The following is a 24,903-nucleotide window of genomic DNA, read 5'->3' as shown; positions in this document are numbered from 1 at the left end:
ACCGTGTCCTCTGACACCAGTTTTCCCACTTTTGCCAAGATCCGTATTTTAACTTACCTCAGATCTCTGTGTTAGTTTTGTCTTGGTTTTGGGGTGTTGGGATAACAAATGGGGCAAGGCTCTAGCACTGAGCTGTGTCCATAAGAGCCAGCTGTCAGAAAGGATTTCCATTGTTAAAGCCCCAACATTTCCATTGTATAACAGCAGCGTTCTATTAGTTCTGTTAACATTGGTTCTGTGGCTGCTGCTCACCAGGATTCTCCCATTCAAAAGGCCTCAGACATGGCTGAAAGCCTCTCAGTAGGATCTGACTGACAAGCTACCACGCATCTTAGGTAAATAGTAAAGCCTTTATTTTCTTGTTAAGAACAGCATTTTGAAAATAAAACCTATCTGCCCATGCTTAACAACCTTTAAAGTCTGTGATATTTTATATACAGCCCTGTACATACTGATTGTCTTGAAATTTCTCAAACAATTTTTGTTTATAAGTATGCAAGTCAGCCAGGATGAGGGGAAGAGTGAGGGTACATTATAAAATACACATTAATACATTTAATAAATATATATTATCTATCAAAAAACGAGCCATAGCTCTTTATGAATAAAGCACCTGCCAAGGGCTCTCATCAGCTCAGAGTCCTACATCCTTGGATGTGTAAATGCCAGTACCCCCTTCTACTTTGCCATTGGGCAAATTCAAAAGACAACCCCTCCCCCACCCTGTACTCGTTCCCTGGCCTTGACCTCATCTGTGTGGGGGTGGGGCAAGACAACAACCAGATCTTAACTTTGGAAATAGCTGAGACATTGGAGCCCCCTCCCCTCTGCCATTGTCCCGCTACCTTGGCAACTGACTCCAGACCTCTGTGGAGTCTTTACTCCGGAGGGGACAGAGTGGTGGTTATAGTCCCAGTATGGTGTCACTACCCAGGCACGCCAAGTTGTGCTTACAGCTTGGTGTTATTCACAGATGACTTTCTAGACCATTTTCCCCAACCAAGTCTTGGGTCTGTCAACTCCTAACCGGGTGCCATGGGCTCTGTGCTGCAGCCTTGCTGTCAGAAGCTGGTTGCCAGTCTGTGGGCGGAGTCGCCTTGTAGTCCTCTTCAGGTGAACTCCCACTCAGAATCGTAGTAGATGCGGACCTACTGCCTTTGCTCCCACTTCCGCCCTCCATGTGCAAACATTCAGCCCACCCTGAATCTTAAAGCCAAGATAAAACAAAGCCCAGAAGCGCACTAACCTATCAGGATTGGGAAGAAAAAAAAAAAGAAAAAGCAAAACTGAAATGCCTCACTAATCGAGGAGGCTTCCTGTGGCTCAGTGTGGTTTTGTTTTGATGGTGCAGAAATGCTGCTTTCTGCCCGGCCATTTGTACGGTGCGGTGCTCACCTTATACGTGGACAACAAAGAGCTTAGAGAGAAAACCATCAATCATGTCGGCTTCTCCCCTCTGCAAGGGGGGATTTTGCAGACCGAGTTACTGGTGACATCAGAAAGCTCCAAAGGACTCCAGAGAGCGGGGGTGGACAGCCACTTCCTGGCACAAGAAGGCGGAGCGCTGACGTTTGTCACCGGACTGGCCCGAGGTGCTTGGAGATTTCTTTGCAGAAGGCTGGGCGGTGCATGCAACAGCCCCGGCCCCACACAGCCCCTAGCTGTCTTTCCTTCCCACACCTCCTCAGGCCTCTAAGTTCTTAGCCCACCACTTGATGGTCCGTAAAGACAAAGGACTGATTCAAATTCTCTGGAAGCAAGCACATGCTTTGGATGGGGGCGAGGCATCTCAGGAGGTTGGGAAGGGGTGGCCTTTGGATGCCATGCTTTCTGGTTCCCATGCATGGTGATGCACTAGCTGTAAGGAAAACTTGCAGGAGAGCCAAGCGCTGGCCAGACTGGCCTCACCTCCCTAAGGGCTCTGCAAGGATAGGCTAGGGCAGGGAGGGGACACAGCAGAGACTGGGGCCTTGAGAAAAAAAATCAGATTTATTAAAACACTCAGCTCAGATATACTGGCTTAAAAAGAGGTCAGTTCCCCACCCCCACCCCCACACACTAACCTTTTAAAAATTTGCTTTCATGAAAGGTTAAAGGCTCATTGGGTAGTTTTTATAGAAAAAGCAACATAGCGATTAGAGTGTATGCAGAGGCCACAACCTTGTTTGTACAGTCCCTATGGTCAGGTTCAAACTCGTAGCATGGAAAGGTTGCTAGAGATTATGCTGGCCAAACAGTGCAGAGAACATAGGGCTTTTAATGGCAGGGATGTTGGAGATGCCTAGCGACAAAGGAATGACTTGCTCAGGACAGATGGAAGCCACGACAAATGACAGCTGTGAAGGGGGCCACTTCGGAAAACCAAAATTAAAATGTTCTCCGTACCCTCCGAAAGCAGCAAGAAACCTCCATGGAGCTCATTATATCCTGGACTTCTATCCACACGAAGGGAGAATACCCCAGAAGTCACTGGCAGCTGGGCAACAGGATGTCATCTCTCCATTCTAGAGGTCACCCCTGGGGAGCCCAGCCATAGGACGTCATTACGAAAAGGCTGCTAAGGTGCCTGCCTTTCAGCCTGCCTCCCCTGAAGCTTCAAGCTGGCGGCCCTGTTTGAGCTTCTGAAATGAACATGGGAATGAACTTGGGTGGGGTGGTGAGGCATGGAGGAGCACCTGCAAGAGGAGGGAGGAAGGAAGAGGGAAGAAGGATGAGGGAGTTTTCAGTCACTCTGTAGGGAAGGTTGGGGTGGGTGGGGCGCTTGGTAGAGCAAAAGGCCCATAGAAGGAACAATGGTTGGTCACCTCTGTCTACATGTGATAGTCACTTTAAGGTCCAGAGTACCTTCTTCTCTTTGGCACATTCTATAGTTCCTCCACTCATATTGGCTACACAGCTCTCTGATCATCTGGCCAAGCCTTTAGAATCATATCCACAACCTCTTAAAGTCTCCTGAACTGCATGGGCCACCAGGCAAGCAAAAGCCAGGGAGAATGAGCCATGAGCTAACCTCAAGGACACAGTTATCTCCAAAAGATCTCCCTGGGTACCAGCATTTGGTGAGGAGGATGGGGGTGACGGGCCAGCTCCAACCCCTCATATAATAAGCCAACATAGTCTGGCACAGCAGCTGTGACTTCTTTTCTGTCCTGCCCCTGCTGGATGACTTAGTTTCCCAGCCACGCTTCTGAGTGAGTCTAAGACTACCGGCAGTTAGCTCTGATTTAGTTTGCAGGACGATTCCGTGTTTGCGTGTGTGGCGGGGGAGGGGAGGGCAGTCACTGTTAGCTTTCCAGTTCATCCATATGTCACATTTACACGAAATCCCCTTGCTGGGAACTCTGAGATTTCCTGGCTTCCAGGTGGCCTGTCTCTGCCATGGTTATTGGTCTCGCCCTCAAGAAAGACACAGCCAGGGGATTAAAATCGGTAAGAGAGATTCTTATTCTCTGGAACTTAAGGTCTTTCACCAGTGGTGTCTTCCCGTGTGAGATGGCGGAGCAGTTGGGATCTGGAATAACATAAGGACAGGACTCAGAGCTCTGCAAAGTTAATGTTAGGAACGGATGCATCAATCTCCCTACTACGGTGGGGGGCCGTGTCCCCCAGAAATGTATGGGAGGTTCATGTTCCACCTGAAGGGACATCCACCTCACTCAGAAACTCAGCACTTTGAAGCGGTAAGGACGGGACTCCTTGGGCAAGTGAGGCCTGTGTCCTAATACGGAGCTTCATCCCGGTCACTGGTCTTCTGCCCTGCCCTGGCCTTGAAGGAACCAGGACTTCCAAATGATGGACAGGCTGTGTTTATTACGGTACACGGGCTGGCCCCTCTGGGGACCAGTGGTCACAAGTAAAGTCAGGCTTTTCTTGGCCCCAGGACAAAGAAACAGCCCAGGAGGTGGTAGGAAGATTTAAGAACACAAATCTGTGTTTCTATGTGTCTTATAGTTAGTTCAAAGCAAAGTGAATCAGAGCCTAGCAAAGCCTTCACAAGGCAGAAAAACCAATATTCCCTTCCTTTCCTCAAAGGATCAAAGACCATCCCTGATGGTCTATTAAAAAAAAAAAAAATAAAAAAAAAAAAAAAAAAAAAAAACAAAAAAAAAAACAAGAAAGCTCAGATTGAGTTATGGAATTGGCACAAAATAAAGAATGGAAATCAGATGTGCACATGTGAACTGGCTCATGCATCGTTTCTGAGAAGCACAGAGCTGGGTCTGCAAGGAAGATGTAGGAATGAAGCCTCTTTGGATTTTTCCGGAATGACAGAGAGTCATTCCAACAGAGGCAAAAGCAAAAGGTAACACTTTCTGCTGCAGGTCTGTTTGGCGACAGATAAGTATAGCTGCTTTGGTGTTTGAGGGACTCAACTTCAATTTCTTAGGATATCTCTTAGGGAATTGGGGTGGGGAGACCTGTTGCCTAGCTGGGGGCAGGTCTGGATGGAGTAGGGACCAGGAGACTTGAGCTAGGGTGGATGCCAGCAAGGCTGAGAACATCCTCATAGAAAGCTTTTCCTTGGAGTCACCTCCCTGGGAGAGTGTTGGGGCGCTGTGCTCAAGGAGCCCCAAGCTGTAGGCAGCCATCTATAGATTGCTGAGTATGGATGGGTTTTCCTTATGTGAAGTGGGGGACAGACAAAAATGGAAGGCGTGCATGCATGGAGCCGCAGTGAGCAGCCCAGAGAAGCAGCCTCCAGGTGTACCCAGCGGAAGCTGCCCCGTGTTGGGACGCTCTCAGGCCTCCTGCCCAGACAATCAGATTTTGATACTTACAGTCCCGCCATTGAGCACAACGGCCATCTCTGTCGGCTGATACACATTGCTTCTGAACGGCGCAGTGGGCCGGCTTCCCAAGCTGCTGGGCTTCTTTCCCAAGCTGCTGGATCTTTGCTCCAAGCTTCCATTGGAAAAGCCCACTGCTGATCGAAGAGCTGAGGAAGGAGTTCCCAGGATGACAACACCAGAGAGAACATGGGGGAGAGGAGGGGAGAGAAGGGCAGGGGAACAGAGGGATAGGGGGTGGGAAGGAAAAAAGTGGGGAGGGAGAGATTTTTTTTTTTTTTTCTGAAGCAACCAGCTCCTCCCCTCTGGGTACCTCTATCCACCCACCACAGTGGCTCCTCCCCTTTGTCACAAGCCTGATTCAAAACACAAGTCACAAAGGGGCTTTGTTCTCAGCCCTCTAGGAGACTGATCCAACTTCCGAAGGGGTGGAAACTTTCTGAAGTCCTGCTCTCCCCAAACATCTACAGCCAGGCTGGGTGACAGTCACCTCTGAGCTGTCAGGTCTCAAGGTAGAACAGCACACATGTACAGGTGTGTATTGAGCCTCTCAGTAATAAGCTGTCCCTATTTCTGGATGCTGCATTGCTGGAGACTGCTAAATACATGTACAGGATAGTGACTGTCAACGTTAGAAAATTACTCTCTTGTTTGGGTTATTTCCAAATAGTAATTAAAGATCTGAAGCAATGATGGCAAAATGGGTGAATACTCTACCTCTGAAGGTAGGCACAGATGTGTGTGTGTGTGTGTGTGTGTACGCGTGTATGCATGCAGATGCAGAAGCTAAAGAGGTTGTTGGAGGTGCCAAGCTGCTTGATGTGGATACTGGGAACTAAACTCAGATCCTCAGAAGAACATCAACTCTCTTAACAACTCTCCAGCCCCTACCTTGGTTTTAGACAAGGTCTCATTGCCTAGGCTGTCTGAACAGGGAATCCCAGGCATCCACCAGTCTCCACCTTCCTAGCTCCAGAATTACAAGTGAGCATCACACACTGGTTCTGGTGATAAAACCCAAATCTTCATGCTTGTACAACAAGCACTTTACCAACTGAGCCATCTCCCCAGACCTAGGATTTTGTACTTTTAAGAAATTAAGTTTCTTTTTAAATAAAGAAAAACCAACTTGGAAAAGACATGGGAAACTCAAGTATGTGTTTCTGAGTGACAGGAGCCAGCCTGTGAGGGCTTCTCCCATCATGCCAAGCTAGAATCTGGAAAGTGAAGGCTGTTAGTGGTGGTCGGGTGCAGGAGGGACATCTCAGGATGATGAAACCGTTCCATGTGATGGTACTTCAAGGTGGATACTGGCCACACCGCTTTGGTCAAAACCCACCAAACGATGCAGCCAAATTAAAATATGGTCTTTGTCTCTGTGGCAGAGTACTTGCCTAGTATCCCTGAGGCCCTAGGCTCCACCCTCAGCATCCCACCAAGCAAATGGAGACCTTAACTGTAAGATGACATCTGCAGTTTCACGGGAGGAAGTACTAATGTTGCTTGGCTAAAGAAAGGCTTTACTTAAAAGTCTTCCCTGAGGAAGTACAGGGAGAGAGCTTGGGAGCTGAGCAGCCTACTGGGAGGGAAGGATCAGAGTGACCTTAGAGCTAGGTTCTGAGTAAATTGACATATAGAGGGTTAGTTCTCCCAGCGTAACACATGCTTTTTCTTTTAAACAAGAGATAAAGGTTAAGTACTGTGGCCAAAGTCCCACAGCTAAGAGTCCACACTGGAACATTGGCAGAGACAGGCCGCTCCTAACCACCACCCCAGTTCCAGACGCTTTGCTGTTAACCATCACAGATGGGTATATGGAAGCAAGTTGTGTTAAATGACATTAGGGATAGGCTCATCATAGACATCCTAGACTGGACTCAGGAAACCTTTCTTGCTTTGGTATCTCCAAGGCTTGAGCAGTTGCTTTTGCTGAGTGATGGCATGTCCCTGCCTTGGCAAACAACACAGGAACCAAGGACAGGTAAGCACAGACTTTTGCTGGGGTCCTCAGCTTTTCTTGCAATGAAGAACCCAGCCCAGATCTGTTTCCAAATACACCCTCTTCCCAGAAACCAAAGCAAGCTCCCTCCCTCTCTCCCTCCCTCTCTGTTGCAAGTTTATTTGTGGTTCTCTGAGCGTAGCTTTGGCACTCTAGGCCCCTCAGCATAGGCCCAGGGTTGAGCTTGCAACAGGGTGACTGATCAGAGCATTCCAACTTTGAGAACACACTGGTTCGGGGATGACATTCAGAGACAATCAAAATGGGATTTTCTCAAGCCTTCTGAAAAGAATCTATTTCCACTGGGATTCTGTGCAAGTGGGGACCATAATGTCTCCACCAAGAGATGAGAAGTCAAGTCATCTCTGAGTCTCTTGAGTTTAGCCCTTCCTGAAGCCTGCCACCTAGGGCTCTTGGAGTTTCCATTTATTTGTTTGAATAATGTAGCGTTCAAATTGTACTTAAAAAAATGCTAGTAACCAATTTCAGAGGCCTTTGCCTAATATTAGAGCTGACTCTATTTAACCCCCAGCAGAGGTGAAGGGCAGGGAGTATCACTGATCAAATGCCAGCTTTCTCTGGGGTAGGTCCTACAAGTGAGGCCAAGTTAGCCATGCCTTCCCGATGGCGCCACTCAGGGTCTCTAGCAGTCAACAGAAATGGCCAAAGCCTTAATGAGATCTTAGAGCCCAGGATCCGTAACAAAAGAGGGAACACATGTTCCTTCGAAAGGTGCATGTTGTATATGCTTGTTAGCACTTTGTAAGATGTGATCTGAGGTGTGGCATCTCGGGGTGTTGAATCTCTTAGCACTTATCTCATGCCTTTTTGGTACTAAGGAGCACAGTCTGACTGAGCCTATATATGTGGGGGTCTCAACGATTGCAAGAAATATTAGGGTGAGACAACTGCAGCTTCATAGAGCCACAGTACAGCCTGCAGAACACACCCTCCATCTCATGACACCTTAGGGGACCTCTGGCAAGGGAGGACAACTGCAGAAGCTGGCCAGATGTCCCCAGTGCAGGAAGGACATGATCACCATGGCTCGTGGGCACTAGTCACTCTAAGGATAAGGTCCCTCATGAGGTTGGTTTCCTAAAATACAAACTGGCTAACGGAGCATGAAAGGTGCCAACAGCTGCTCCTACTGTGGGGAAGGAGCGTGCCCAGATGGTCCTTGGCCAGTGAAGCAAGGGTTTCTAGAATAAAGGCCAGCCCAGCCCAGCCAGAATGCTCTCTCTGTGAGCTTTGTCCGAGGGCTGCCCTGCCTAGTCTCAAATGATTTCAGTGGATATGTATTTTTGATAGACAAAAAAAAGAAAAAAAGAAAAAATGCTGAGAGAGGGAGAGGGAAGGAGAAGGAGAGAGAGGGAGAGGGAAGGCGGGGGGAGGGGAGAGAGAGAGAGAGAGAGAGAGAGAGAGAGAGAGAGAGAGAGAGAGAGAGAGAGAGAGAGAGGAAGAGGTGAGGGAGAGAGAGGGGAGGAGAAGGGAGAGGAAAAAATGCTGATGGTAAAGGTTGCTAGGGATGTAGCTCAGTGACCCAGCATGCACTAGGCTACAGGTTCCATCCTCAGCACTACAAGCAAGCAAACAAGAACATCTTGTCTTTAAAAAAAAAAAAAAAAAAAAGTCTGACAATACCCAAGGTTGCTGAAGATTTAGGTAGGGACTTGAAATGCAACCACACAGTGGGCACTCAGCCTACCTTTCTAGGGTGCTACCCAGCATGACATATCAAGATTTAAAGTGCAGATTATTTAACTCATATCTAGGACATCTTTTGCAAGGAGCTAGTGGACCACAAAGCAGAAAGATGAATGGATAAGAGCACTCACTTTGGCACAGTTTATCATGGGAAGCCTGAGGCAAGCTGAGCAGGCAGAGGAGGACCAGAAAAATAAATGCAGGTGCCAGATGGAAAATTCCACAGCATCCCCAGGGTCCACAGCTCTTCATCCCCTGACCCAGGAGAGGCCTCCATCACTGATTTAAACACATGGCCGGCCAGCTCCTGGACCCAAGGTTTTCACCCAGATACACCTTAGCTTGGAGAGCTTATAAATTATACACATTCCAGACTCTGACTTAATCAGGGTCCTTGGGCAGGGACAGGGAAGATATTGGTGTTTTTCTTAAGTGGTGGCCCAGGTGACTTCACCTAGTAGTAGACATGTGAAGAAGGACCACTCTGCCTTAGCTCTGTTTTATTTTGTTTTGGAGACAGGGTAGCACTTGACCTCCTCATATCTGTTTCTAAACAGATCTCATGGGGCTACTGTATGACTTAGGAGAGAGTAGCCAATAAACGCTCCAAATGTACTTTGTGGCTGTTCCTATTTGTAGCTGCTGTCAGCGGGAGTTGTGTGTCTTGCTGTGTGTATCCCAGGCTAGTTTTGAACGCACACTCCTCCTGCCTCTTCTCTCTCTGAGTCCTGGGACTACAGGCATACACTCTCACACCCAGCTATCATTACTTTTAAAGTACCACTGCTCGGGTGTTTCTGACCTTCTGGTTCTATCCCAAGGACATCAAATCATTCCATTCAACCACTGGTTCTTAAACCTCCAGTGTGTATGTGTGTATGTGTCTGTTGGGATTCTGTAAACCCCACCCCTCAATTACCTGGCAGTAGCCAGGTATGCTCTGCCCCAGTGACCTGACACTATAAAAGGGCTGCTTGCCCCCTCCTCTCTCTCTTGGCCCCTCTTGCCTCCTGGCTTTCTTACCTCTCTTTCTCTCCCAACCCTACCCTTCCTCTTCCCCTTCCCTTCCTCCCTCCCTCTACATGTGCTCATGGCCTGCTTCTACTTCTCTATTCCCCCCACCCCTCTCTGCCTCTACTATCCTCTTAACTCTCCCATGACCTGAATAAACTCTATTCTGTACTATACCATCGTGTGGCTGGTCTCTCAGGAGGAAGGGATTCCCAACATGGACCCTCTAGAGGCATCTCCCTTGCCCCCAGGCCTTGCCGCACCTCCATGGGCCATATGCCCCCCAGTCTCTTCATCCTTCCCCTAACATTGGTGCCGAAACCTGGGATGTCATCTTTTCACAACACTGGTGCCCTGTGACTTTTCCTTTCATTGGTGCCCTGTCATCTTTTCCTTTCAGTGTGTGTGTGTGTGTGTGTGTGTGTGTGTGTGTGTGAGAGAGAGAGAGAGAGAGAGAGAGAGAGAGACAGACAGACAGACAGACAGACAGACAGGTACTGTTAGAATCAGATGGAGTGATGGACCAGTTTCCCAGGAGATACACATATACACCAGTACACAACTGATTTTGTGTCCACTTCCAAGGCTCATGGGGAGTCCAGGGCCTCAGTGAGGCCCTTCTAGAAGGAGCTGGCAAGGAGAAGTGGCTCTACCAGGACCCCAAGACCAGCCAGGCTCCTCCTGTTACCACAGCTCCTGAAGAGGCCTTTAGGCTCCCAATGGTGACCTCTAACTTGACTATGCCTTCTCCTGTCCCCAGCCGGGCTGGCACTGAGTCCACAGACAGGCATCTGGCCTGGAACTTTATGTAAGAAGAGAGCAACTTGGATTTCAGCCACACTGGGACTTTCCCCTCTGTCCAGAGGCAGGCTTCTGGCACCCCTCCTGGCTAGGGGTAAGGGTACTAAGGAAGCTGACTACATCTAGGTATGACAGGGATATGGCGGCTCTACAGAAAGTGAGGGCTTAACATGCTTCCCTGCCTATGGGGGAGGAACAGGATGTACCCTGGGCTTCCACGCTCAACCGTGCAAAACTGTAAAGGGACCAGCTCCTGCACACAGCTCACACTCGTGCCTGGAAACTGGACGGATGAATGTTGCTAAACAGAAATGTCACTAACTTCTGTCTGCCATGGGCTATGTTCCAGCTGTATGTCCTCAGGAAAAGCTATTCTTTTGAGCCTTAGCTTACACTGATCTTTTCTTGAAGAAGGGGGTAGGATGGACCAACTTCACAGGGTAACATTGGGACTGATAAACTGGTGCAGGCTGAAAGCAGAACAGGGCTGGCACAGAGTTAGTGTTCAACATGTGTGTGCTAAGTAGTTAGGGCCTATCCAGGACTGGGGTTCAGTATTCCTGACCAGCCCATGAGACATCTTTAGGAAATTGACAAAGGTCATTTATTTAAGCTCAGGTGTGGGACCCAGCCAGCTTCCTTTAAACAATGTCCTAAGGGGCACCTGTCCAGCATCAACAGTAGGGGTTTAGAGGTGCTGGTGACCACATCCCCTCCATCCTACTGTGACCTCACCCCTGAGCAGAAACAGGTAGTCTTGGCCACCCAGATGTCACCCAAACAGCTGCCAGGTTGGCTTTCTTCCTCTGATCCCAGAAGAATTTGTGAACATTTAAGCAAGTTATAAAGAAGCTGGTGATGGAAGAGGGAAGGTGAGAGTGGACAGGCGCAAAGCTTTCTGTGATGGTGAGCCAATTCGGGGGTCTACATACATCTGCAGAGGGTCTCCATAGGACTGGGCCTGGCAGTAGTTGGGACCAACTTATAAATGTAACTATTTTTGACAACCTGCCTCTGTGCTCTCCTTGCAGCGGTGACTCAAGTAACCCCTATCCGGAGTGTCTCTTATCCCACTTTTAAGAGACTCTAGCCAAGACCCACAAGCTCTGTGCTCAGTGCTACCAGGGTCTGGTCCCCAGTGTGTCACTTTCTGTGACATGTTTTTACATAGTATGCACTCGAATTATTTTTTTGTTTGCAACTGAGAAAAAAGAAAAGAGGCTTAGAGAGATCATGTAATCTACTCCAAGCCACAGAGCATGAAGTGGGAGAGGCAGGGTTTAAACCTGGATTTAGGGGCCCAATTTGAACAATGCTAATGACCAAGGTGGAGGAGGGCAGGAGCATTGTTTGTATGGTGGCCTGCATACATCTACACACGGAGTAGGCTGCAAACTCACATGCCTACAGGGAGCTAAGGGCCTAATGTTGGGGGATCAGCAGGGAGTGGAAGAGTGTGGCAAGCAGAAAGTGTGCTCCCAGCCACAGCAGGAGGGAGGCTTAGAGGCCTGGCCTTCAAGTGAGATCCAGAAACCTGCCACCACATAGGCAGGGTGGCTGAGCATTGTTAGACCCAACGGATACAGTGTGTGTGTGTTGCCGGGGATGGACCCAGGGCTTTGTACATGCTGGGTAAATACTCTTACCATGGAGATTTTCACAACTTTTAAAAGTCCACCAACTTGGATGACTGTAAATTGTGTGTGTGTGTGTGTGTGTGTGTGTGTAGGCAAGAGGTCTACTTTAGATATCGTTTCTTAGAAACCATCCCTTGTTTTTTGAGATCCTCGGGTCTGGGGCTCACAGATTAGGTTAGACTGAGTAGCCAGCAAGCCCTTGGGGCCTGCCTCCACCTCCTGGGATTATAAGCATGAGCCATCACACTTGACTTCTGTGGGTCCTAGAGAGTGAACTCAATCCTCTGCTTGCATTTTGCCGCTGACAGCATCATACCAACTGAGCCATCTCCCCATCCCCACCCTTTGGATTTTTATAACAAGTCAGTTGGCAATTAGCATGAGGAAAAAGATACATAAGACTATCTCTGAGCCAGTGTAAGGATGGGGGGCCCTTCACGATTGTGGAGTCTGCTGCTGGGCCTGGGAGCATCTGCCCCTGCTGGAGAGAGGCTTTTCAGAGACTGCCCCAGGCCAGACAGAGGCTGCTTTACCTGCGTTATGTTCATCCATTGAGAAGGCCTTGTTTTCCATGTAGGCCCGAGGCAGGTGCATTTCCTCCTCAAATGCCGTCTCCCGCATCCTAGGCTGTGAAGTATCAAAGTAGTTGGGTGGGTTCTCCTGCAGGGGTGGGAGAAGGGTGTAGTGGATCTCTGGAATGGCATGGAAGATGACAAAGACCCATCCGCTGGCTGCCAGTGTAATGGCCAAAGTAGGGTCGCTCCAGGCATCTCCCCGTTTAAGTAACGCGTTGCCAAAGAGGTACATGGTCATCCAGACCACCCAGATGAACACAGAGAGTAAGGTAGTGATGAGGATGAAGGCTCCATTCACCTTCCACCGCCTGAACTTGCCACACAGCGTGAAGAGGGACTGCGCTAGGGTGATAGCCAGCAGCACCATGACATAGATGAGCGCCATCACAAAATCCATGGGCTCGTAGGCGCAGGCTGGCTTCGTGTCACGCAGCACAGTCAGCACCAGCCACTCGGTGGCAATGATGACCTGCACCAGCATCAGGCACAGTGCCAGGCTCACCAGCTGCCAGCTGGCCGGGCTTGTGCCCTGGCGCACCAGCCTCCGTACCCGCCACGCCTGGCTCAGCAGGCAGGAAAAGCAGAGCGCGAAGAGGACACCCCAGAGGAAGCGTCGGATGGAGCAGATTGTCTCGTCCATCCGGATGATGAAGGCAAACGTCAGGCCAAAGAGGCCTAGGGTCCCCAGTAGGAAGAGGAAGTGGAGGCACACGGGCCGCCTCCTTTCCTTGTCCTTGATGAAGGGCAGTCTCACCAGGAGAATAAGCATCAGAAGCAGTGTGATCAGGGCCCCTGCCCCGGCCACTGCCTCCACCACGATGCCCCAAATGGCGTCCAGGTCGCACAGGGACACGTACTGAGGAAGAAGGTCCAGCCCACAGCCCCGGGATGTGCTGGCGTTCTCTGAAGCCACGGAGGCAATCACCAGGAGCAGGGGCAAGGGAAGCACTTGATGGGTTCTCATCTTTCTCTCTGACACCAGGAACATTCTAGAAAATGGGGACAATCAGGGAGAAAGCTCAATCCATTGTAAGTCTCCACTCGCCTGAGGACTTGCCTCTTTTCAAACCTGCCAGCCCTCATGGCTCCTTCCGGCACTTGAGATAACACTATGGACTTTCTCCAGGCACTGTGGACCCTTGCCCAGGCAGCCAGCCCACCACCCACTTGAACCCTAGCCCAGATTAGTAACTATGAACCATCAGCAGCAGTAGCTGGAGGACCTACAGGAGGGAGACTCACCTTCTCTCTCTACCGCTTTGTAGTCTGTAAAACTGGCATCTTCTAGGATGCCAGCAATCTGAAGGGAATGAAGGAAATTTTAAAGAGACAACCACCAGGCGGGTACTCAGCTGGGTCAATCCCCTCCCCCCTCTCCTCCTTTAGTCTTCAAAAGCTAATGGGAAATATTTCCTGACCACTCTCTCTGGGCCAAAAACTGGGCCCAGCTAGTCCTCATAATACCATATGAGGCAGCAGGTCCTATTGTGACCTTCATTTTTAGGTGATAAAACAGGGTCTTCAGGGTGTGACACTGGCCCCAGGTCATACAACCACACTCAGGAACCACCCTTCTCAGTAGAGGGAGAAACCTCACAGCATTAACATGATGCACACTCAGTGGTCCCAACAAAGTCGGCCGCACCTATGGATTCAACCAAGCTCGGATGAAGAATATTCAGGGAAAAGATTCCGTCGGTTCTCAACATGAGCAGCAGACATTTTTGGGGTTGTCACCTGGACTTTGCCTAATAAGGATCAACACTGTATTGGGCATTGTAAGTGATCTAAAGTCCATGGGGGCAAGGGCATAGGTTATGTGTGAATTTACTGCCTGCCTTTCCCAGAAGGGCCTGGAGCATCAGCTAGATCCTGGTACCAAGGCTGTTGGTATCCAAGGGAAACCTGGAGCACTTCCTGTGGATCTACCTGTACATCCAGAAGGAGCTTTTCCATCTCTGTCTCCCACTGACATCTCCTCTTCCTCTTCCAAAAATCTCTTGAGGTTCCATTCTCTCCAACTCACCTGTTGTCCTTACCCTGGGAAGCCGGAGAGTTTACGATACCATACACTCTCATGTGCTATAGAGACTCAGTGAAAGCCCTGACCCAGGGTCCTCCTCCCCTGCTAGGACAACCCCTATTCTAACCACTTTTTCTACATTTAGAGTTGAACCTAGGGCGTCATGCATGCTACATCCCTGACCCCTTTAAATTGTGTTTGTTTTTTAATTTTAATTTTGAGATAAAGTATACTACTTTACTCCCACTGGCCTGGAACTCGCCTTAGCCCCAGGCAGGCCTTGCACTGGTGACCTTTCTGCCTCAGCCTCTTGAACAGCAGGACATGGAGGCCAGTGTCACCAGGGCTGACTGGTCCTGCAAATATGCCCATCCCTCAGCCCCACTCCAGAGCCATCAGCTCAGATTCCTCCCAAGGTCACCACAGCTCCCACGGGCCAGCGGGCGGGGTCTTGTGGGCTGAGCTCTAATCAAGTCAGCCATTTCATAACTACTTTGTTTCTTTTCTCCTTCCCTTTCTCCTCTCCTCCCTTCCTGTCTTTGTCTGCTGCCCCAGGCAGAGACGGTATCTTTTACACACCAGCCCACACAGCGTCCCCAATCTTACCACATCTGGCAGCTGAAAGCATCTTTTTTTCTTTTTGAGGTTGGGGTGTCCTATGCATAGTCGGATGCATCTCCACAACCCTGCTTCTGTTCACTGACAAATATTCATCCCCTGGGTGAGGGGCACAAAATGCCCCCCACGAAGGATGACTGGTAAAGACCAGTGTTAGTACACAGCCCCTGGCTTAAGGCAGGCACTTAGGAAATCCCCACTGAACAAGAGACTCTTGCATCTAGACAGCCCTGTATCCCACCGACACCAGTTCCTTGCTTTTGAAAGGGATTGGATCTTCAAGATGCCGCAGCCTGCACTAATAACATGCCCCATGCTCATTATTAGTTATATTAAGCTAGTTTGGGGGGGGGAAGCTCCTTAACTCCACCGACGTGTAGGTCAGTAACCAGTCACCCTCCCCACAGCACTAGGCATCCCTGGGGCTTCCATTAAGTAAATGCAGCATCGACCACCTCTCTCCTCCTCTGCTTTACAGAGACCCCTTGTGCATCTCGGATCCTGCCTCGACCTCCAGGCCATTGACTGCATAAATTATTGATGTGTAGAAGATGGCTGGTGGTTCGGGGTGGTCCCCCATGCTCACAGAGAAAAGGCGTGCTGCAAACAGAAGGCATTTGGGAAGAGGAGCTCCTTAAAAAAAGACCCCCACTCAGGCAAATAAAGGGGCAGGGATGCACCCTAGATGTTGACCTTTGGCTCATAGTCTGGTCATAATTGTTCCATGGCGTCTCCATCAGGGACACCCTGTACAGTCATTGAACTCACTCACTGTGTCCCTTGCATTGGTCATTAACCCCATCACAGTAAAATATTTCTTTCCATGTTTCTAAACTGTACCGGAGGCTGGCTACTGGATAAAGGTGCTTGTTGCCAAACCTGACAACCTACGTTAGATCCCTGGGACTGACCCAGTAGAAAGAAAAGAACCAACACCTGTAAGTTCTGTGAATATGTTGCACATGCGCACACACAAGGGACATGGTTACACGGTGCCCTTTGGAGAGACATCATTCTGAGCAACCACTTGTCAGGGCTGGGAAACATACTAGGAAACAAAATTTAAGAACTCGATGGGACACATTAGTCCACAGCAAGGTGGAGGGGCTCCTGGGGAGTCTTCCATTTAAAAATCATCAGTGGTAAACTCCATTAAGAGAGTTCTCAGCCACACACCCCAGGTAATTTCTCTGGTTTATGCCCAATTCCATCTTCCCCTGGCGGAGAGGAAGTGATGTTTGGGAAGATGCTCCCAGAATGTGGGTCTCTCTCCTGTGCACCCTTTGACTGGTGGATCTCAAGCAGAGGCAATTCTGGGTGTCACAGCTGGAGAGGGGACAGTGCACATCTGTTGAATAGACTAGGCCCACAATGAAAATAGCAATCATCACCCAACAGAATGGCACAGCCCAATAGGTCCATGGGACCAAGGCTGAGGAAGGCTGGTCTTCCATATCAAAGTCAAAACTGGTGTGAGACACCATGAAACCCACCAGATCTTGGTCAAGCCTGGACCTTGCCACCCTTCCTTGCAAGGACTTGGCTTTCTCTTAGTTGTGTCCAGTCACTTTTCCAGGTGGTGCTCCTCCTCCAGTGTTTTGGCTGTAAACTGCAACTTGCTTTCCTCAGCTCTTCTCACTTGAGTCCTGCTTCCTCTGTGCACCCCAACCTGAAGTGACCAGTGCCAAGACGGCACCCACACTTCTGAGACTGTGCAGTTTCCTCGCACACAGTTTTTTCGATTCCTCTCTGGCTACGGGAAATGGACCCTCTTGTGCTCTCCGTTTTCATGGCCATGGGTAAAGCACCTTTCTCTTTCCAGGGTGGCTATGGGTTTTGTTGCAGCATCTGATTCTCTGAATTCTGGAACTAGCTCCCAATTTCCCTTTGGAGAGTAGTTATCTTAAGCCTAAGCCCCCAGTTGGGAGTCTGGTATGAGTTAAGTAGGAGAAGTCCTGAGCTGGTGGAGCTATTGTAAAGACTGAGGGGTCCTTAGAAGATGGGGCTTGATGGGCGGAAGTAGGTCACCTTTGATACATGGCCTGGCTTTTAGATCCAGTGGCAGAGTCCTGGTGTATTGTCATGTGAACAGCTGGTGCCATACGCTATCGCCATGGCATCCCGCCACGATGGAATCTCAAAAAAGCCCTGAACCAAAATGTCCCTTTCATTTTGTGTGTCAAGAAATGCAGCTGTGATGGGTAACATCCACTTGATAAGCTCTAGACTCACCTAGGAGACAAGCCTCTGGATGTGACCACGACAAACTGATTATCTGGATTAGGTTAGCGGAGCTAGGTGTACACACACTAAAAAGCAGGCTATACTGTTCACTGGGCTGAGGTTCTAGACTGCAGAAGGAGTCCGTGAGCTGAGCACTACCGTTCATCTCTCCCTGCCTCCTGATTGTGGATTCAATGTGACCAGTTGCCTCAAGATCTTACAGCCTTTACTTCCATGTACCTATTTGTGAACCAATCACTTCAGCCAAATAGTAGGACACTGTCCAGATTGGCCAAGCCTGACCCGGATGCTTCATTAGCTACAATTCTCTTTACTTTTCTTGCTGCTGTAAGAATAGGCCCTGACAAAAGAATTAATTGAAGAGTAGAAAGGGTTTATCTCAGGTAAAAGTTGGTTCAAATAGGTACATGGGCCTGAAATAGACCAGTGAATTAGCAGGAGGACTTGGACTGATTGAGACTGAAGTTGACTGGGAGGCAGCAGCTAGGGGATGGGTCAGAGTTCTAATTCACTGAAAGGCAGCTGGATTTACCAGCATCCAATGAACTCTATCATTTGAATGGAAACAGTTTGATCTGGGTTTCTGTCACTTGTCAACAAGTTCTGAAAACCCTAAAGTAATGGTCTCTTTTTGCCCCACATCTAGGCATATAGATGAAACCAGGCATGTCCAGACACCACAGGGGGGGGGAGCTCAGTTGTCTCAAGGTGGGCACTGTTTCTCTAAGGATGATTGTGGGGTGTGACCACCCAATTCCACAAAAGTATGTATGGGGTGGGGAAGATTATGCTGAAGCCAAAGCTCACCGAAGGTTTCTGGAGGGGGGATCATATATTTCTGTCACATTGATAACTACAGTAACTGCTTCACAGGCTCCCAGACACATATAGTAACATCTAAGAATCTGCCCAAGGGAACAAGATATGGTGGTACAGACCTGTAAATCCTGATATTTGGGAGGTTGGAGAGAGGGATCATAGCCAGCCTAGACTACATGGTAATTTCTAGTCCAGCCTGAGCTACTAGCATTGAAAAACCTTAACTCAAAAATAATGTAAACAGAGTCTACAGAACAATCCCAGAGGCAAGTGCTAAGGTGGTCTCCTTTCTTAGAGCGATGCTGTACAGAGCAGGGAGAGGAGCTGCCCGACCAAGGTCACATGCTGACAGAAGAGCGGACCCGAGGCAAACAAGTGTCTTATTGTTGCTGGGCTTTCTCTAGACCAGAACATGCTGGAGAGTCAACTTTTGCTGAATGATTGATCTGCAGGAGCCCCCCCCGCCCCCCGCGCTGTTACACAATATCATAGTACGCCAGTACTTTTGGTCCCTGACCCTGTTGTGTGGCTCACGATTGTGTTTGTGTGTGTGTGTGCCCTCACCCAAGCAGACACCTCTGGCCAGAGGTTGGCTTTGGATATCTTCCTTTATGACTGGCCACAGTTTTTGAGATGGGGCCTCTCACTGAACCTGGATCTCAGAGTCCATTCTACTAGACTGCCCAGTAAACCTCTGTGCGTCTCCAGTACCCAGCACTGGGGTTAGAGATGTGGATGGCCACAGGGAACTCGAACTCCTGTCCTCTTGCTCGAACAGTCTCCCTTCTTTCACCTTTTGGTGAGTTCCTGTCTGTTTTGCTCTGACCTTCAGCTGTTGAAAGAACGAAACTTATCTTACAGGTTCTAACTCTTATGTGGCTTCTAAAGGTGCCTGCAGGCGTGCCATTATTTCCTTTGGAAAAGAGGAAAGGAGGCTCTGAGAGGCTTAACTCAGGGACTCTTAGACTGCCTCAGGTCTACGGGCCATACTCAGGTGCAGACTTCTGTCCATCAGTCCTTCTGTTTGTCTGAATGAGGACATGAAGAGCAGGAGACCCAAGCAGGCCCAAGCAGGCCCTACCCCTTCTACCCAAAATGCCCCTCAGCAGGTAACCCCCTCCTTTCAATCAGCTGCCTGCTGCCTCCCACTTCCAAGAGCACTGTGTGGAACAATACCAGATTAGAGGTTCTAAGGCAGCCTAGGCAGGGCTGCTTGGGATAGATGAATACATGGCAACAAACCATGGGGGTGAAGCCAGCGGCTCCTCAAACAGTAAAGAATAAATGGGAATGAATGCACAAGCAAAGGCTCACATACTAATTACCTCTGCTGCCAGCCAGGCGCTCAGAAACGGGTGACTCACTCGGATGTTCTTAAATATACTGTGAAACACATACACCACCACACACACACACACACACACACACACACACACACACACACACACACACCACACCAAATTCCCCTTTCTCTCATACACATATCCCCCAAATCCCCCTCCCACACTGTCTACAGAAGAGTCAGAAGCTCCCAACAGGTGAAGAAAGTTTTCCCCATCATTCTGAGTGCTGCCTCCACAGAACCTGGAGGACACTGGTCCCACTGAGACCATGGAGGACACTGTGGGACCGTATTTGTGTGAGCAGGACAAACACTGCTTCTCTTAGCCTGAGTCTCCCCAAGCGCTTCAGAGTCAGACCTCCCCCCCCCCCCCAGTTTCAGCTCCTACCCTGGGGCTGGGGAATGGTCCTGCATGCACACTGTCCAGCAGGTCCTGGGTCCTAATCCCAGCCCATAGCACTTGCTAGCACACTCCCAACTCTGAGCTGCTGACCTAACCTTTCTAACTTCAGTTTCTTCATCGGCAAAGTGAGGATCAGAACAGCACCCATGACATTGTGGTGAGGCCGGAGGTAACTATCAGAAGTGAGATGGGAGCATTCACCTGTAATCCTAGAGTCTGAGAAGCTAAGGATCTCACGTTTGAGCCCAATCTCACACAGGAGGGGGGGGGGCTGTGGAGTGGTCAAGTGGATGAAGTGTTTGCTGAGCAAGAGTGGAGAGCAGAGTTCAGATCCCTGGCACTCACCTAAAAGTTGGGCTTCGGTATTGGCCAGCCTGTCTTCCCAGTGCCAGGAGGTAGAGATGGGTTACTTGGGGCAAGCTGCCTAGCTAGACTAGCTGAATTGGCAAGTTCAGGGTTTAGTAAGTGGCCCTGCCTCAATGAACAAAGTGACAAAAACCTACACTTCTGGCCCTCCATATGTGCATACATCCCATATGCACACAGAGACATAAGCAAACATGAGTGTACATCCATGTGCATGCTCCAATACAAACACACATGCTATAACTATAGGGTATAGGTCACTAGTTAATATAACGAAATATAAAAGATTAGTAAATATTCCACTGTCTGTAGGGGTAAGTTCTCCTGCCATGATTTTCCAAGGAGGGGCTGTTGCCATGGAGATGGAATCATGAGGGGCTCTTCCATCTGTTTGTTTATTACTGGTTTCCAGCCTCTCCCATCATGTGCCACAGCCAACAGGTCGCCAGGAAGGAGATGAGCCTTCTGATGGGAACAGGAACCCTGAGTGTGATCCTCACTGTCAAGGTTGAACCCAGGCCAGTGACCCTGAAACCAGCCATGGCTAGTAGGTATTCAGAACCAAAGCCACTGGAGACCACACACCAGGCCTTCTTCTGGGAGGTAGGATCCCATAGGGATGGAAAAACAAAATGTTCCAAATTGCCCTGAAACCCTTCTGACCAGGCTCAACCCTTGGCTACCAGCAGGGTTCCAAAGAAACCATTCTTCCTGCTAGGCCAGGCAGGCAGAATCAGAACCAGAGTACAGGTGGGGGAAAAAAGACAAAAGAGCAGGTGGGGTTCGGGATGGGGTGGAGGAGGCAGATCATGTTTTCCCAGCCTCAGTAAATGTTGTCACTCTTCGGGACCCATCTGAATACCTGCCACAGGTCACACTCTCCTCAGGTTCCAAACTCTCAACAGGATGGCAGTCCGATAGAACTGGGTGACACTGGTGTTACTTAAGCTCGCTGAACCTCAGCCCTTCCTCTGTAAGGTGGGGATGGCCGTGTTAGTAGTATGAGGTCCCTGTGGAAAGCCCTTTGCACAGAGGAAGCAGGGGTGCTGGCTGGCTAAGAAGACACCCAAGAGTCCCATTGTCCTGTTGGGACCATGAAGGCAGTGAGGGCAAGCCACCTGGCCAGAGGCTTCACAGAATCTACAGACCAGGTTAGGATACATATTTTCCCTCAGATTCTGACCTCAGGGCCTTTCCACTGCACCCCAGTCCTCGATCCATGTCTGGCAGACGTCCAAGTTGGGGCTGGAAGGAACCCCAGGATTACACTCTGTTCAGCCTCACTCCCCTGGAACCCCGGTGTGTTTCCTGCTTGGCTAGTTTAAACCGTTACAAGGTTTCCTGACATTAAATTCTTTCCCAGACTCAAAATGTCTCTGCCTCCCTCTGATAACTTTTCCAAGTTACAAAGTGTCATCATCTTCCTTGCCTTGTGCTGACTAGACACTGGCCTCTTTAGGGCTCTCAACTTTACAGACCCTTTTAGGTTAGTAACTTAGTACAGCAAGAACGTCAGCTGTGCGAGCCATGAATATGCAAAGCAGCTGCGGGGCCTGTAAATAAAAGCAATCATTTAAATGCAAATTGCAGCCTAGGCTGCCTGAAGCTCAGTCTAGGATCCTTCTCTTGGTGCTGAGGCAAAGCGTGACTAACTGGGAATCCCCAGCAAGCTCAGTGCTGAAACAGAGGTCTTGGACCGGGGGTGGGGGCTCTCTAGGGTAGATAAGAACTATCAAGAAGCAGGAGGTGGATCTTAAAAAACCCAAGCCACTCCTTCAATTAGCTCATATGGCTCTCTGGGGCTTAAAGCAGTGACCAAGGCTGGATCCATAGCCCAGACTCTGGTACCACAGCATCCCTGCAAGCAGAGAGAAGGGAGCTGTTGTCATCTGTCTCCTTGTGGAGGTCAATGAAGCTTTTACAATCACACCCTGGTGGCTGCCAGAACCCTCCAAGGGTTCAGTGGCCCCTAACGGAATAAATTCTAAATATCTTTCGGTGGCTCGAAAGACCAGGATCTGTCCAGTGCCTCCTGTCCCCTCTCTCCTATCCCCAAACCCGCCCACGCACTCTGGCTACAGTGACCTTTGTGTCTCTTCCTCCAAGCCTATTCCCACCTCCAACCTTCGCCGGCCTGGATGCCCAACCCCCACTCTCAAATCGCTCTCTCAGTGGAGGCCCCCGTTTTGCTGGGTCCACTCAAAAATGCCAGTCATAAGTCCTGGTCACTTTATTTTCCAGGCATCCCTGTACCGGCAGGTGTAGTACGAGGTGGTATTTATTTGCTCCATTAGAGTTTCTTCATTTACTTCTCTGCACACTTCCGTGCTCCCCCCACAATCTAGACCTATTCATTTTATACAAGGTATTTCCTCAGCAGTCGGTTATGTGTCCACCACATGTGTTGAAAACAAACAACCCAGTAAAGGTTAGAGTCCATCTTTGCAAAGAAAGCTGCCTCGGCCCCAAACTTTGACTCCTTCCCATCCCCTCTTCCTCTCTTCCGACCCTTTTCGGACTTGGAAGCGAAGGGATCAGGGAAACAATGTTCACAGTTCAGAGAGAAAAACTAGCCCGAAGGAGGGTTTTCAACCAACAGATGCAAATTTGCATTCTATTTACATGTCATTTGCATGCAGTTTAACTCCAAGTGCGGTTATTCCCAAAGCTCTGAGTGTCCGCCGAAGAAACTTAGGAAATAACGTTCTGAAGTGCTGTGTGTGTGAGGTGTGCTCGGCCTCTCCTGCATTCTCTTGTCTTTGTGGGGACCCCCGGAGCTTTCTGGACGCTGATCAGGTGCCCCCACCCCGGCGCAGTCAGGCGGCCGATGCGGCGCGTGTGCTGGGGCCCCGGGAGGGGATGACGGTGCCCGCCACACTCCCGGGGCCTTTGTCCCTCTTCCAAAGAGCCGTCCCCTTGGCGAACAGAAGAAGAAGGGGGGAACTGGCTAGGCCTGGGTCTGACCTAGCAAGAACAGGGGGATGAGCCTTCTGTTCTGGGGGCGTCCTCTGGGGCAAGGTCGGTGGACTGATCCAAAGCTGTTTAACCAGCTACCTCCAGCCAAGGAGGGGTGCGGGATCCTTGTCTGAGCTCATCTCTCCCCCTGGGTCCGTGAAATGTGTGGGGGTACTTTGGGCTTCAAGCCCCAGTCCCCTAGAAAGAGGGGCGATGCACTGGGTAGTCCTTACCCCCAGCCTGGTTGCTTTCCTCAGAGGCCCAAATGCCCTCGCCTGAAAATTCTTCACCTTAAGCAGCCTCCCCTGGATTTCCAGCCCACTGTTTGTCCCCCAGCTTCAGATTTCCTCCCCGTAGCGCCCACCCTCTCGCGCCTTTTTCCAAGAGTGCGTAAGCCACTGCGGGCTGCAAGCTGGGTCCCCCAGACCCTGCGGCAGGGGCAGGTGAGGTTTCACGTCTCCAAAGGCCGGCTCCTTGCCCCAAGCCATGTCTGCGTAGTTCAGGACCAGCATCCTGGGGCTCCCGCACCCCACCAACCGCCAGACCCCCGGAACCTGCCTGCGATGCCCCTCACAGGGGTCACTTGCACAGGGCTGGATTCTCCTTTATTCCCAGCTGCCTGTAGCCTGTTCTCACCCGGGACCATACCCAGAGCCTTCTACCTGGTTCCTGGATCCCGTACCAGATGAAGGTTCCCAAACCCGTTCCCAAACCCCTTCCCTCGGTCGGTCTTCTGCGGCTTCTCTCCCGCCGCACTGTGGCACCCCTCACTTGAACCCCATAGCTTCTCCTGCCGATGTGCCCCGAGGAGGGAGAGCAGAAAAAGCACGAGCCGGGATCCTCTCCGGATCTTCCCAAATCCACGGCGGGAAAAGTTTCTGGGGTCCCTGAGGCGCCCTCCCCGTGTCCGCGCTACCTGGTACTCACCGACCCTCGCGTCCCCGCAGCGCCGACGCTCCTGCTGGCCTTGGGCCCAAGTCACATCTCTGCAGCGCGCCCGCGGCCCCCGCTTTGCGCGCACGCCCGCCAGCCGAGCCCGCCTCACTGCATCGCCTTTCCGAGCTGCGGCCGCGCGAGGCGCCCCCTGGCCCGGCCCGCGCTGCAGCAGCCGCGGCCCCGCCCCTCAGATAGCCCCGCCCCTCAAGCCCCGCCCCGGCCGGGTCTGCAGCTCTGCTTAACCCAGGGCCGGAGCCGCAGCTAGTCCGCAACCCCAGGAGCCTGGTTTGTCCAGAGCGCTAAAACGCCTTTCTCATCCAAACCCCTGGTGTCCCAAATTCGAGGACATCTCCCTATGAAGAGTCCAGACGCACAATTGCCCAGATTGATCTGTTTGCAGAAACATCCTCAGCCATATACGACGCAATATTCCCATGGGGGTCCTAGAGGGACACTCTCCCACACACACATCGGCTGTAGGTCCTGGACTCAGACAAGGTCCCATTGCAAGCGTTCTAAAGTCACCAAATCCTTGCGGTGATGCGCTTAGGCAGGTTCCTGCCGAGCACATTCCCTGCCCTCTCCCACCCTTCTCCAGCCCGCCCTTTCCCCTTTCAGCACACTGTACCCAGCACCGGCCATCCCAAACGTGAACGTCACCACGGTGACCTCCTCGCACT

At 50.5% G+C, this 24,903-nt stretch overlaps 1 protein-coding gene across 1 annotated transcript; it reads right to left on the bottom strand.

Annotated features, from left to right (window-relative positions):
• Positions 1-337: 337 nt before the first annotated feature.
• On the bottom strand, positions 338-24,343 carry GPRC5B (G protein-coupled receptor class C group 5 member B). The gene is made up of 4 exons (XM_080912138.1): positions 24,215-24,343; positions 12,476-13,506; positions 4,779-4,936; positions 338-3,511 (listed from the first exon to the last, which is right to left on the bottom strand). The coding sequence occupies exons 2-4, from the start codon at positions 13,503-13,505 to the stop codon at positions 3,467-3,469; spliced, it is 1,233 nt and encodes a 410-aa protein (XP_080768264.1). The 5' UTR covers position 13,506; positions 24,215-24,343; the 3' UTR covers positions 338-3,466.
• Between the last annotated feature and the right edge of the window lie 560 nt (positions 24,344-24,903).

Source organism: Micromys minutus (genome assembly GCF_963924665.1).
Source record: "Micromys minutus genome assembly, chromosome: 2".
Lineage (NCBI taxonomy): Eukaryota > Metazoa > Chordata > Mammalia > Rodentia > Muridae > Micromys > Micromys minutus.
This window is presented reverse-complemented; position numbering and strand designations above follow the sequence as displayed.